This window comes from Myxine glutinosa, chromosome 2 (assembly GCF_964187855.1).
Source record: "Myxine glutinosa chromosome 2, kmMyxGlut1.1, whole genome shotgun sequence".
Lineage (NCBI taxonomy): Eukaryota > Metazoa > Chordata > Myxini > Myxiniformes > Myxinidae > Myxine > Myxine glutinosa.
Genome location: NC_136262.1, coordinates 144,128,064 through 144,143,912, shown reverse-complemented (window position 1 = coordinate 144,143,912; position 15,849 = coordinate 144,128,064). Strand labels below are relative to the sequence as shown.

General features: G+C 44.0%; 1 protein-coding gene across 11 annotated transcripts in view; it reads right to left on the bottom strand.

Annotated features, from left to right (window-relative positions):
* LOC137421193 (actin-binding LIM protein 1) overlaps positions 1-15,849 on the bottom strand; it is a 488,353-nt gene that overhangs the window by 105,193 nt on the left and 367,311 nt on the right. For all 11 annotated transcript variants that reach the window (XM_078771775.1, XM_078771768.1, XM_078771771.1 and 8 more), the window contains 2 exons: positions 15,594-15,720; positions 14,271-14,364 (listed from right to left, as the gene is read on the bottom strand). In XM_078771775.1, the coding sequence (XP_078627901.1) occupies positions 14,271-14,364; positions 15,594-15,720 (221 nt within the window). The remainder of the gene's footprint in view (positions 1-14,270; positions 14,365-15,593; positions 15,721-15,849) is intronic.

The window sequence follows — 15,849 nt, the reverse complement described above, 5'->3', positions numbered from 1 at the left end:
ATTCTTTTTGATTCATATACAGACTTGGCATTTAATATGGAATATTTTTTTTGTGGAGGTGAACTTACTTTTCAAGATGTCTTAGAACCAAAAGTTCAGTGGAATTATGTTGAAATTATTCTAGATTTTGTTAATGTGACCTTTAAAAGAAACAAAAACCACATTTGACATTTCGAAACAAATAAATTGATCCTTGAAAGTGATGTAAACTGATATCGAACTCAATTCATGGACAGTACTGTGTTAAACTTCCGTACGTTTTCCAGAAGTATCTCTTTATTTTGCACATTAGCCAAAATTTTTTTTAACAAAAACAAAAGTTAAATTACGACTGGGATTACGGACAGTCAAATTACAGCTCAGTACTTCGTGTAACCCCCACGAGCATTCAGGAGAGCACGTACACGTTGAGGCATGCTGTTCACGAGATTTGCCAAGGTTTGGACAGGAATCGCTTGCCATGCAGTGACAATAGCCTGCTGCAATTCATGCACAGAGGTCGGCTGCTGGTCCAAGTGGTCAATTTGACGCGTTAATTCTGCCCACAAGTTCTCTATCGGATTCATATCCGGGGACATGGCAGGCCACTCCATATGCTCTCCACCACGGTCAGAAAGAAAGTGTTGGATCATGCGAGCACGATGAGGCCGTGCATTGTCATCTTGGAAGACAAAGTTTCCTCGAAAGGCTGCACGAGCAAATGGAAGCAATGTTTCTTCCAGAATGGCCCTGTACTTGAACTGGTTCAGGTTTCCATTCAGAACAACCAGGTCAGTTTTGCCCCATGCATGAAAAGCAGCCCAAATGGTCACCCCACCACCTCCAGCTTGGACTCTTGGCACTATACAATCATTGTTGTAGGCTTCATGCACTTGTCTGCGCACTCGGACACGGCCATCTTGACGATAGACCAGAAATCTAGACTCGTCACTGAAGATCACGTGATTCCAGTGTCCTGGCTGCCATTGACGGTGCTCTCTGGCCCACTGCAATCGGCGCTGGCGGTGTTGTGTGGTCAGGCGTGGCTTTCTCAGGGGACGCCTGGCACGATAGCCTGCTTGAACCAGTCATTGGTTGACTAGCCTTCTGGATACAGGCGCATTAGTCAGTTGCTGCCACTCAGCCCTAAGCCGATTAGCTGACTTGGTACGGCCATTGCGGACTAACCGGTGCAGCTGGCGATCATCCCTCCTTGTGGTTCTGCGGGGACGTCCTGGCCTCGGTATTGGAGTAGGGACACCCCTCTGAGCATTTCGTTTCAGGATCTTTGACACCTGACCTTGAGTGATGCCATACTGCCGAGCAATAGTACGCTGTTTCATGCCGTAATTTTGTAAAGCCACCACTCCATGACAAACAGCATTGTCGAGTTGACGGACCATCTCCAGAGGAAGCGGCAATAACTTTTGGAGATGTGCAGCAGTTGTTTTCCACTAATACAGAACACAACAACCCTTGTATACCCGACTGTGAAGCGAATCATCAAATGCACCTGTCCATACATTTTGCCACGCCACCTGTGATATAATCCTGTTGTTGACTTCTTGCTGCGACAGACAATCAGTGACATGGTTCTTTTAACAAATAAATCACCAAAGTGTAAAAGAAACTCACCAGATTGATTTACTGAGTTAAGAAAGTAAACCCAAGTTAAGAAAAAAAAAATATTCCATATTAAATGCCAAGTCTGTATAAACATAATTAAAAGTAAATAATGACCTTTGCCAAAGTTCAAACGACGTGGGTTTAATCTCTTCATGAGAGAATTCCACATAGCTATTTGGGCGGTGTATAAGCTAACAGATCGCTGTCTCCATCGATCTTGGCAAGGCCGTAACACCTATCGGCTCAAAATCCTATTAACTGTTGACTTGGTAGTTTTTACAATGAAGGAAACACGTATCGGGAGTACATACGACATAGCGATTGTGAATGTGACAGCTCTGAGGTGTCTTTTGCTTCGCATCGTAGTGACGGCGAGCACCAACATGGCGGCTGTAAGATTAAAATCTGGCTTCAATCCCCCTCACCACCCAAAATCTATTCCGGCGAATCTAATCCGGCAAGTAACCAACCAACCAACATACTTGCCGGAATCTATTCTGGCAAGTAACCAACCAACCAACATACTTGCCGGGAATATATTTCGGCAAGTAACAAACAGACAAACAGACAGGGGTAAAAACATAACCTCCATCCACCTTTGGTGGTGGAGGTAACAAGAAACTAACCCAATCTAGGGGCACAGACACTCAACATCCATGAGCAAAGATGATCGGGCGAGTGATTAGAACTGGAAGTTCATCCCCAAATGATGCTGGACATGGTAAAGTCCACAATGCAACAGCCTGTGGGCTCAGAGTACCTCATTCAAGGGGCAATGTCAGAGAGCGAGCGAGTCCCACAGCACACACACACAGAGCAACGCCAGAGTTTTTTGTCAGGTCAGTCTCTTGACTGCCACTGATAACATGTAACCCGGTGCTCCCTGCTGCATCGTCGGGTAGTCGGCGACTAAACTGACTACCCTCACTGGCTGGCCAGTGGGGAGGGTGACTGTGACACCCTGCAGGACTAAAAAAATACCTGTTAAAGGGCGGATGAGTTCCCTTTGGGAGCCAAAGGCCATCCAGTAAGGAGATGGTGTCTCCTAAAAAATACCCATCTGGTTGGACCGTTTTTTTAGGTAGTAGGTTGTAGACAGCAACCGCACAGGGTAGTAGTACCGTTCTGACTTAGGAGCATTAAAGTGGTTCCAGGAACCATCTTACACTCTCCGTGTTACTGGTCTTACTTTCTGTCTCACTCAAAATAGCTACCGGGCTAGCTTCTACCTCTCTTTCTCACAAACAAATATCATCCACTTTTCTTACTCATTTTCACTCCTCACCTTTACATCTTCTCTCTTTTATTTCTCTTTCCTCTCATTTCCTCAGAAATGTCCAATTAAATATGACAAGTCAGGAGACGACGATGGTTCATGAGCGAGCAGTATTCAATGACAAAGGACGGACTATAACCGAAACAGGCCCGGACTGGGGAGTCAGGGGCCCACGTGGCAGGTGTCGGCCCCCGACATGCGGTGTACATGCCTATTTACAAAGGGCCCCAATATGCTGCGTGTGCAGGCCTTTAAGAGCCAGCTGTACGTAATTATGTGTGGTGCTGGCCTGGAAATGTCAAAGCGAAGGTTACTGACCTTGAGATGAGATAGAAAATAATGTATAATCAGTTATGAGGTTAGTTAGCGACACAATACCGAAAATTCGGTTCGATTCCGACAACTTTGAAAATGTGACCTGTGTGACCTTCAAAGGTCAAAGGTCGAAGATTCTGAAATTTGTTGGAAAACTTGTATTTCATGATGTATGTGATAAAATATGATCATGTACGACATTTCACCCCATCAGGAAGCGAACAATGTAATAAAACCATCAAAAATCGACTTTTCTAAATTTCGTGACCTTGTGACCTTGCCCTTGGGGCGAAAATGAAAAATCGAGCTCCGTGCGGCTAGACACATGACATTGGCCTAACCAAATATCGAAACCCCTGTCAGATTCCACCAACTCCCTCGGAGAAGATGTAGCTTGAACTCGATTACCCCCTAAAAAGACATTTTTCGGGCGTCGCTCCGCCCACAATGGGCGCAATACGCCCACTATAGGCAGGACACAACCTCTTCATGATATCAACCTCCCACCCAAGTTTCATCAAGATCGGATGATATCATCGGGTAGTTATGCTGCGGACAGGCAGACAGACACATACCCATGACGAATATAGTGGTCACTCTGATAACTCGTGAACCAAAAAAGTCTGAAAAATTCATGGCCACTAGTTCCCAGCATCATGGGGTACGAATAATCTCCGGTGACCCACTGCCAACAAGAGGGGGCTCAGGCAGAGGGCTCTCAACAGTTGCCTCAACTATATAAAGGTTTGGTTCATCCTTGTATAGAGTACTGCTCGCACATCTGGGGAGGTTCTAGTTCCACATACTTATAGACCGGGAGCCCAGGGGGGTCAGCCTTGCTGTAAAGTTAACCAATTTTCATGTATATAGCAATGGTCCATGCGCATGTCTATGTAAGGAAATGGACGTCTGCCGGGCGGGCACATTCTGGTGGGTGTGGTCAAAAGGGCCATTAGAAAGGGACCCCAAAATTGAGCTAGATCAGCTCTGTGAGTTAACCTGGTGAAACATACTAGAAAATGCTCGGCATAGTCCCAGATATCATGAATGACCACTGCCAGACATTTTCAGTTGTGGGTTGTGCCCGCCAGACACCCCAGACCCGCCAGAATGCCAGACCCGCCAGAATGCCACCACCCCAAAATTGAGCTAGATCAGCTCGTAAGTTAACCCGGTAAAATCGACAGGAAATAGTTCGGCATAGTCCCAGATATCATGAATGACCACTGCCAGACATTTTCAGTGGTGGGTGTGCCCACCAGACACCCCCGAACGCCCCCCCCCCCCTCCATTGAGCTAGACGGCTAGATTGAGCTGAGAAAAAGCCCAATTTATCTCTTGATTCTGTGGCTTTGTAATTTACTCACAATTATCAATATAGCATGTATTTGACCAAGCCTGAACCTAGACAACAAGGTGCCAGGCGTGTTACGTTACATGTATTACTTTTTGTGACACTTTTACTGGTATATGTGTGGGAAATAGTCAGTTTAAAATAGGAATCAAGTAGTCAAGTTCTCTTTTCACTGCAACCCAACTCATTTTATTAATGATCAGTCATCAACACATCCAAGAAGATATTAGAAGCAGTATGAGAGGTAAGTTTTGTTACTTAAATTGCTCCCCATAGATATCATGCTGCCACCTATTATCTCATTAATCAAGCTTTAAAACTTCAAGATTTAAGAGAAGTCTCTCCTTTGTAACTATACTCAAAATCAGTGTGTTTATGATGATGCAAAGCGGTACATGTACATCCCTTTGAATCCATCAGGAACGTGTATGTTACCAGAATAGCGCTGAGGCCTAATCACAAAATGCATAGAATTCACCTAACCCTCACCCTCCTGCTGATGCTGTCCATCCATCATATGGAGGGCCACTTGTCCATTAATTAGGCCTACCTTATCCACTGATATAGACATGTCAATGAACCTTATGCAGCCAAGGTTACTCACACTATATACTACAAGTGGAGCCTATATGCTTAGCTGTACGGTCATTAACTTTAAAGCTAAACAATGTGAATTTATGCTCTTTTCTTGATTGAGGGAAATGAAGGCAGATATTTTTCGTGTCTGACTGGACCATCATGATCATTCTTGTACATGTGACTGAACCATTTCCCTCAACGTAAGCTCATGCCCATACCACGAAAAATGTCAATTTTCATTCCTCTCAATTAATATTTAATATTACTGTAGCCATTTCTTTTTATAATGGGTGTTAGCAAAAGTGTGGCTCTGGGGATTTTTTAATACAATGCATTATCCTCACACAACAGATTTTGGTAAGCAGTTATCACGAATCTGTCAGCTATCACCCTTCTTGTCTTAAGCATTACACAGCAGTGAAGCGCCTGACAGAACCCCTGCCACCTGATGATGAACCCACCACCAAAAAGGCTTCTATCCAAACAGTGTCCTTCCCAAGTCAGATCAGCAGGGCCTGTTGAAAGGGACATGTATTTTCTGTGGCAAAATCCGTAAGAAGAAAAATGGAAAAAGAGGAGCCCAGACTGACGATAGCGACAGTTGCCGGTTGTGAGTCACTTTGCCATCGGGTGAAGTCTTCGAAAAACGAACGTATCAAGAGTCTCATTCGGAGTGGCGTGGACCTGATCGCAAAGGAAGCAGAATACCACAAATCATGCCGTGTCCAGTTCCTGAGGAAGACTGATGATCAAGATAGGCCCAATGAAGGGAGCTCATCTCAGTCCTATCACAAGAGAGCATTTGCATCTCTGCTTTCATATCTCCAAAATGAGGTGCTAGGAAAGCAACGATCTGTGTTAGTTAGTGATTTACTTGCATGTACAAAGAGGAGTACACCAGTGTCTGAGGAGATGGGGCAGACCTCCAGGCCTACACAGCTCAAAATCTTACCAGGAAGGTAAAAGACCATTTCAAAGAAAAATAAAATCACAATAAAACTGGCAGACCCTCGGAAAGGCAACTTCATCTATACTTCTGCTCTTCCAGAAGAGGATGCCAAGGCTCGCCTTTATGAGGATTCCAAACGGTATGAACAGGATAACAAGTTAAGATGGGTCGCTCTCCATCTTAGATCTCTGATGATGCAGCTCCCGAAGACCAAGACCCCAAATCCTGCAACAGTCCAACATTTGAAGGAATGCACCGCCAGAGATACCAGCACAGCTGGACCTGTTCTTCAGACGTCTCCTTGGTGGCATGACACTAACTTTCAGTGGTGCACACAAGTTAGTCGACCGAAAGGTAACTGCAATGGCATCGGATGCCATTTACAGCGGCGCTCATGGTACCGTAAAACCACATGGTACCGATGTCAGCATCGACCTCATGGTACCACAGCTCATCGTTGTTGCCAAAGATTAAATACATCAGGTTCTATCTTTTTTTCCTTTTTCTTTCTCTACAATCAATGAGTAGAAGTGTTTTGTTTTCATGTTTAAAACGTTGATAGCATTTTCAATTGACATTTCTATAAATTGTTCCCCTGACTAATCCATACCTGTTTCAGCAGTACGCAATTTATCCAACAATGATATCGGAAACGCTTTCTTTAATATTACGAACTTAAAGGGAAATAATAGTTTCGGCAACGTATTACATTTAACAGATAACGTCAGCGTCTTTACAATACCCACGACAAATGACGTGTTATACCTTACAAATCCCTGCTTTTCCCATGACTTGAAATAAAACATCTGATTTTCAAAAGGTATGTTGCTGTTATTCCATAGTATTTTATTCTCAATTTTATTATCATCAGGTTAACTCTCGAGCTGATCTAGCTCAATTTTGGGGATGGAGGCATTCGGGGGTGTCTGGCGGACACACCCCACCACTGAAACTTGTCTGGCAGTGGTCATTCATGATATCTGGGACTATGCCGAACTATTTCCTGTAGGCTTCACCGGGTTAACTCACGAGCTGATCGAGCTCAATTTTGGGGATGGAGTCATTCGGGGGTGTCTGGCGGACACACCCCACCACTGAAACTTGTCTGGCAGTGGTCATTAATGATATCTGGGACTATGCCGAACATTTTCCAGTAGGTTTCACCGGGTTAACTCACGAGCTGATCGAGCTCAATTTTGGGGGTGGAGTCATTCGGGGGTGTCTGGCAGGCACAACCCACCACTGAAACTGTCTGGCAGTGGTCATTCATGATATCTGGGACTATGCCAAACTATTTCCTGTAGGCTTCACCGGGTTAACTCACGAGCTGATCGAGCTCAATTTTGGGGATGGAGTCATTCGGGGGTGTCTGGCGGACACACCCCACCACTGAAACTTGTCTGGCAGTGGTCATTAATGATATCTGGGACTATGCCAAACATTTTCCAGTAGGTTTCACCGGGTTAACTCACGAGCTGATCGAGCTCAATTTTGGGGGTGGAGTCATTCGGGGGTGTCTGGCAGGCACAACCCACCACTGAAACTGTCTGGCAGTGGTCATTCATGATATCTGGGACTATGCCAAACTATTTCATGTAGGTTTCATCAGGTTAACTCACTGAGCTGATCTGGCTCAATTTTGGGGTCCCTTTCTAATGGCCCTTTTGACCACACCCACCATAATGTGCCCGGCAGACGTCCATTTCCTTACATGGACATGCACATGGACCATTGCTATATACATGAAAATTGGTTAACTTTCCAGCTAGGCTGACCCCCCTGGGCTCCCGGTATATTACTGGACAGAATAGAATCCAAAGTAATCCGACTTATCAACTCTCCCAATCTGACCTCAAAACTCGACCCGCTCGAATTACACCACAAAGTTGGCTCTCTTTCTCTTTTCGACAGATATTACTTGGGTTTCTGCTCCCAAGAACTTGCTGCCTGTATACCTCCGCCATTAGCGATACCACGGAATACTTGACAAGCCACTACATCACATGATTATTGTGTGACCATTGGCAACTCAAGTGTGGCTCGTTATGATGTTTGTTTCTTCCCCTCCACTGCCAAATTCTGGAACTCTTCACCTTCCCATGTATTTCCAAACACTTAGGACCTTCCCTTTTCAAAAAGCAGATTTTTTATTTCCTCAAAAACTCTTTAGACTACTCTGTCTTTCTTCACTTTTCTATCAATGCAGCTCTTTTATTTAAGGACTGGCCTTGATGAGGACTATATTATCCGTGACTGGAGCCTTCAACATAAAAAACATTTAAAAAACACACCTTTATGGATTCCTCCTTCCTTCCCCACCCTCGAGGTGTTCCATCAGTACCGGCCAATGATGCGTCACACAGCTTTGGCGAATCGATTGCACAGCTCCTGAACCAATGGGGACTCCGACCACCAAGCAGCGCAGCCCAATGGTGTGCCATCTTGCTGGCCACCAATCAGCGCAGCCCAATGGTGTGTCATCTTGCTGACCACCAATCAGAGGAGCAGCCACTCAGCCGTTGTGGGAGGCCCACGGCTCAGTGCTGGGAGGTACAATGGCTGACATTTCTTCCTCTGCCACCATGGTGGTGACAAGGGTTGCACTGCTGTGCACAGAATGAGCTGCATCGTGGTGGAGGGCATATGGGGGATGCGGGGATTTCCGGACACCCTATTCACTGCAGCAAGACCGCTGCCCACCACGTGTGTGAGCTTAAATTCCAATCTGGTGTTAACTTTAAAAAAGCAATGACATGAATGCAGTTGTTTCTAAATTCACACGACCTTTCATCACTCGATTAGATTTCAGAGTTAAAACCTCCAGAAGGACTCAGGCTCTTTTATTCAACCCCCGTCATGCGACAATATATATGCAGGGGGATGTTGCCCTGCTCTACTTCAACAATAAACGGTGTGTGTGTTTGTCAAAATGGCTGCCAATCCATGCATGTGAACCTAGTTATGAAAGATGCTCGCGTGACTTGTGCAAAGTGTGACATTTCGCACCGGTGCACAATGTGCTGAACATGCTTGAACTTCTGATTTAGCCTTGAACAATCGATCCTCTAACAGTTGCACGTTACCAAGAACACTACAGAGATCATTTTAAATACTTTATTATTTAACTGAAACAGTCGGATTTTAATCTTCACATTTGTAATAGTGAGATGTAATCTGACATTGTATGTGTTTCAAGTGTGATCACCAAAATATCCCATTTTAGAATCCAATAGAATTGGGTCATATAATTCCCTGGGATTTTCATCTCATCCACACCGAAGCCTGTGGTGAATACAAGTAAAGTAGCCATATCTAGCCAATAAAATGATCCCCTGATTCGCAACAATCCTGATGGATTTCTCGTTTTATTACCTGGCTTGTGTGTTTTTTTGTGTGTGTTTGTTTGTCTGTCCACTCAATTATACTTGCCTACCCGTCACAATTTTAAACCGATCTTCACGAAACTTCACTAAATGTGTGCACTTCATGGTCTGACAAAATCCTATATATTTTTGAGATCAACATAGGCCAAAAGGTCAACAATATTGTCAAATTTCAAAAATCCTCTATTTTCATCTGATTGACTTAGAATTTGAATGGGATTATCATATCAGCTAACTGAATTCAACCACTAACTATTTTTAAGATAAGCATAGGCCAAAAGGTCAAAATAGGCCAAAGGTCAACAAACCAGCAAACCTCTTATGGTTAAACTGCTAAAATCTAGGCTCTCTGCTCACCTTCACTCTTTCATTCCTCTTTTCTCCCACCTCTGGAACAAACTCCCTCACTCTCTTCAATCCCACTCCTCCCTCCAGGTCTTTAAAACAGCTGTTCACCACCATCTCTTATGACTTCCCCCATCCAAAACCTTGATCTTTTCTACCCCCGCTAATTCACCCCAGATATACTTTTTTTGAAATACCAACTGCTTTCCTGGAAGTCCTTGCAGTGTCCATATAATTTATACCTCTCCCACCCCCCCCCCTTCCCATGCCACCCCCCTCCCCCCCCCCCCCCCCACCAAAGTCCTCTCCCTCCCACAGATCTCTCGATGTCCCTGCTCTCAAATGTTGTGTTTGTGTCCTTCCCCCTCTCTCCCCATCTTGTCTACCGCTCCCCTTATTATATGTTTGATGTGTCGGTTTGTCTTTTTGTGTGATTAATGTTAGCTCTTTCACGAGCCTCGATCTTGTATACAAAAAAAAAAAAAAAAAAAATTTCAAATTTCTAAAATCCTCAATTTTCATCTGATTCACTTAGAATTTGAATAGGATTATCATATCAGCGAACTGAATGCAACCACCAACTATTTTTGAGATCAACATAGGTCACAAGGTCAACATAGGCCAAAGGTCCACCACTTTTTTTCAAATTTCTAAAATCCTCAATTTTCATCTGATTGACTTGAAAACTGAATAAGATTTGCAGATCAGCTAACTGAAACCAACCACCAACTATTTTTGAGGTAAACATAAGCCAAAAGGTCAACATAGGCCAAATTTCTAAAATTGTCAATTTTCATCTGATTAACTTAAAATTTGAAGACGATTTGCATATCAGGTCACAGAATTCAACCACCAATTATTTGAGAGGTCAAAAGGATGCTCCACTGAGTGCCATTCTACTTTATTCTCTTTTGCTAAGTGTCGCTCTATGAATTATTTTTAGCTCACCTGGAACAAAGTTCTACTTTCTCAACAATCCTCTTCAAGAGGTTTTGGGTCTCACTATCCACCATGACCTTCCCTGGGAAAACCACATTTCCAAGCTGGCCTCCAAAGCCAGTCGCCGACTGGGCATCCTCCATCGTGCGAAGTCCTTCCTTGGCACACCTGAGCTCCTCACCACATCCAAGGCTTTCATCCGCAGCTCAATGGAATACTGCTCTCCCCTCTGGGCTGGTGCTCCTGCCTCACACCTAGCTCGGTTTCACGCTGTAGAAACCAAAGCTTTAGAATCATTGGAATCTCCCGCGATGAAGCTAACTCCGGAGGCCTTTCACTTACTCACCGCAGGCAGGTTGGTGGTCTTTCTGTCTTCTACCGAATCCTCTCCGGCCTTGCTCCCCCAGCTCTCTCTGGGCTCTGTCCCCCAAATATTCCTACAGGTCGCACAAGATCTGCCAGCAAACCCTCTTCTGGTTAAACTGCCAAAATCAAGACTCTCTGCTCACCTTCACTCCTTCATTCCTCTTTTCTCCCACCTCTGGAACAATCTCCATTACTCTCTTCAATCCCACTCCTCCCTCCAGGTCTTTAAAACAGCTGTTCACCACCATCTCTTATCTTCCCCCATCCAAAACCTTGATCTTTTCTACCCCCGTTAATTCACCCCAGATCCACTTTTTTGAAATATCGATTTCTTTCCTGGAAGTCCTAGCAGTGTCCATGTGTTTTTTTTTACCTCTTCCACCCCACCCCCCTTCCCATGCCTCCTACCCGCAAGCTCTCTCCCTCCCACAGATCTCCTGATGTCCCTGCTCTCCCGCTCCCTTTATCACATGTTTTGTGTGTCAGTTTGTCTTTTTGTGATCAATGTTAGCTCTTACACGAGCCTCGATGTTGTATACAAAAGAAAGAAAAAAATTCAGGGGGGCTTATGCGATGGCACGTCGTCAGTCCATCAGCCAGTCCTTCTGTAAACACTTGAAACTTCTTCTCCGAAACCGCTGATGGGATTGCGACCAAATTTGGCACAAATTATATTTGTTATGTTGTGACTAAAGTTTGTTCACGGCATTAAGAATATCAAAGTCTTAGGGAATCTATGGGGGGTCAAAGTAGGTCCAGGTTTGACCCACCAAAATAGGTATTTGTTTTCTTCTCAGAAACTACACACACAATTTCGATGAAACTTCACCATAACCTTCACCACCCGTGATGTACCAAAGTATGTTCACAAAATTTGGCCCTTTGAGGGTCTACGGGAGGAGGGGGTGTTGCCCCCCAGAATAGGCATTTGCCTTGTGCTCAGAAACTACACAGGCAATTTCGATTAAACTTCAGCACAACCTTAATCACCCATGACGTAGCAATGTTTATTCAAGGAATTAGAAAAATTGGGGTTTTAGGAGTTATATGGGGGTTGGGGTAGGGGGGTTTCCCCCCCAAAGAGGTATTTTTTTTCTTTGTTTGTTTATAATCTTATGATTATGTTAGTATGATTCTACAAGCTGCCATGTCTTCTAGCAACCATTGGAATTGGTTTAAATTACCTTAGTCGGTGCAGTATACTCTTTATTCTACCAGGTGAACACCAGGGGTATTGGCCCTATGTTTCATTTGTTTGTCTGTGAGCAGGATATCTCAAAATGTTGTGGACTGATTCGTCCAATATTTGGTGGAGAGCTTGGATGTGCGACAAGGACGAGTTGATGATTTTAGTAAATATCTGAATACCAGAAATTTTAAAATGATTCTTTACCATTAAGAGATTAGGCCCAAAAACTATATATAGCACAGCATTTCAAAAAGTTGTGGACGGATTCAGCAAAATGTCATGGATGAGTTGGTATGTATGTTCAACTTTCAAGTTGAACTTTCAAGTTCAACAAGAAAAAGGTTGGGTCTTCAGGGTCTTTTTGGTGTTTTGCATCTTTGATTCTTTAAGAGTCTTCAGGGTCTTTGTGGTCTTTTGGGTATTTATGGTCTTTTGGGTCTTCGTGGTCTTTTAGGATTTTCAGAGTATTTTAGGTATTTTGGGTCTTCAGGGTTTTTTGGGGATTTTAAGGGTCTTCAAGGTATTTGGGTATTTTGGGTGTTCATTGTCTTTTGGGTCTTAAAGGGTCTTCAGGGTTTTTCATCCCTTTGGCTATTTTGGTTATTTTGAGTCTTCGGAGTATTTAGGGTCTTTGTGGTCTTTTGGGTATTTTGGGTCTTTGGCGTCGTTTGTGTGTTCATGGTCTTTGGTGTATTTTGGGTATTCGTGGTCTTTTGGGTGTTTAAGGGTCTTTATGGGTCTTCGGGGTTTTTTGATCCTTTTGGCTATTTGGGGTCTTTTAGTTCTTCGGAGTATTTTGGGTCTTCGGCGTCTTTAATGGTCTTCGGTGTATTTGGGGCCTTCATGGTCTTTTGAGTGTTTAAGGGCCTTCAGGGTTTTTGGGTCTCCAGGGTGTTTTGGGTCTTTGTGGTATTTTGGGTTCTCTGGGTCTTTTGGCACATTAAAGTCTTCAGGGTCTTTTGAGTCTTCGGGATATTTTGGGTCTTCGGGGTCTTCAAGGGTCTTTGGGTATTTTGGGTCTTTGTGGTCTTTTGTGTGTCCATGGTCTTTTGGGTTTTTTTGGGTCTGCATGGTCTTTTGGATCGTTAAGGGTTTTTGGGGTTTTGGGGGGTCTTAAGGGTTATTTGTCCATAAAACGTGGTCTTTCAGGTCTTGGGGGACTTAAAGGCTCTTCAAAAGTCTAAGGTATCTCAGCAGTCTAAAGAGTCGAAAGGTATATTCCAACAATCCGTAATTAATAGATGTACAGGGTTAATAGACAGGAACCAACCAGCGTTCAAACAGTGCGGTATTAACAGACACATAATCAGAGCTTGGCGGCTTCCCGGACGGCCGGACAAACAGCTTCACGGACCGTGTTTTTCGGTTTTATATATGTATATATATAGGTATAGATGCCATGACATTCCCTGTATTGGCCACATCAATAAAAGGCTTGTGTGAAGTTGCACTTTTGTGATATTCCATGGAATGCAAGGCTCAACAAACTATACTTGTGTTTCCCTGACATTCCAATGGTTCACCGAACTCTTTTGTTATATTAGAGGTTTTTTTTTTATCCGATAAGAGTAACGTCTGTTCACTTTAACAATCTATTGCAGGTTCTCTCCCTTGAGATGATTAACAATGATCTGCCATATTGATGATAAAGGGTTGCTGTTAGTTGTAATGTTCCACTTCATGATGCCATTCCTTCAGTTGATTTATGGATGGCGTAGATGGTTGGAATCATCTCGGTGGAGGTGGTCACTCTCTGATAGCCAACTACCGTTCCTCTTTGGAAGCCTGTTAACTCCTAAGAGTACATGAAGCGGTAAAACTGAGCAATGGGAATCCCCCCTGACTATTTACCATATCACTGCTGATGACATTGAGGATTTTGCAAAACTGATGGATGTGCGGGCAATTCCACCAACTCTAAAGGAAAATGCATTTTACAATCGGACTCGTCGATAAGCATTTGCACCCACCTCCAGCACTTTCCCGGTGATGAACTGGTCACAGAATTCACACTTGATACCAAATTGGCTTTGGTAGTCCTTCTCACAAAATGGCATCCAATCCCTGCAAGCAGGAAAATGTCCGTGTGGTTAGGTCATGGCACTGAACGACAAAACTTGGTATTGATGGTATGGCTGATTCTAAAGCGATGCATGAAATGTATTGAAACATGATAGAGATTTGTGCTGGCATCGGTTTGAAGTTAAATTTAACAGGGACTAGAGGTCAATGGAGGTCAATGTCCTTTTTACATCCAGTACAAGAACCACAATAGAAAATGAAAGCATCAAAATCATACAAAGTATTTGTGCCTCAGATCTCAGAATTTTGACCTATGGTCTAGGATGGTAACAACAAATAGGCCGAGCCATAGTGGATGACAAAATTTCATCAATAAAAAGAAGTAACATCTACCGTACATATAACACAATGTGAGTTTGTGTGTTTGTACAGATGTCTGTCCCCTTCATAAGGGTAGGTTTTAAAGGCCAATCTTCTAACCCAAACACGAATGTGTGTTCACTAAGGTCTATTTTTGAGGGCAAAACAAACTCAAAAACATTTTCCATAAAAGAGTAATTATGTCTCTTCTATTGGAATCGTAGAAGCCTGGTGTTGGCTTAGCGGTTAGGGTGCCGGCTTGGGACCCGAGGATCCCGAGTTCGAATCCCGGTCGATCGCTGAATTAACGCCAGGGGGGTTGACTCAGCCTGTCATCCTTCCGAGGTTGGCTAATTGAGTACCAGCTTGCTGGGATGAATGATCCCGGTGTGTACCCCGATTTAGAATAGGTACACCGTATCCCTGCGCATCGTAAGAGGCGACTAAGGGTTGTCCATAAAAACATTGCCTCAAAAAGGGAACCATGAGGTCGTGGGACCTGCAAGGCTAACCCCCGCTCTCGCGGGGAAAAATGGCCTTTAAAACGATCATTCATATTGGTATTGTAGACGGTGGCCTGCAAAACAAGCCTCAAGGGTGGTGTGCAGAAGCGTTTTTTAAAATAACAATAAATACAAGGTACAAGAAGGTGAAATTCGCTGCATGTGACGTGCAACACATGCAGAGTAAAATGAGTGTTCATTTACATCCAATGTCTTATAAATAAAGATGATAGAAGCACAGCTGACACAAGGCCGAGGCTTCAGACGTTGGCACGCTCGCGAGGCTGCACCGCAGAAGAAACTGCTCCACCAACCCGTCATTTTTGACAGGTTTTTTTTACGAGTCATTTGATAACCATGATTCATTCACACACATGTTGGTTGTGATGAAGTACGCTGGAAACTTACTTGCTGATATATTCTCCCGTGAGCACCACCCCACAGGTCTTGCACTTGAAGCACCCTAAGTGCCACTGTTTATCAAGGGCCAACAGTGCCTGTCCATTCAAGATGTCCTTTCCACAACCAGCACAGCCTGCCAAATACAACGCGTACATTTCAACACTAAGGGACAGTTCTGCAGCAAATTTCTCGTTCACACGCAGCAATGTTTCATGACGCAGACGTTTACTCACTCTATGTTTGCGGGTTTTACCCCTGGATG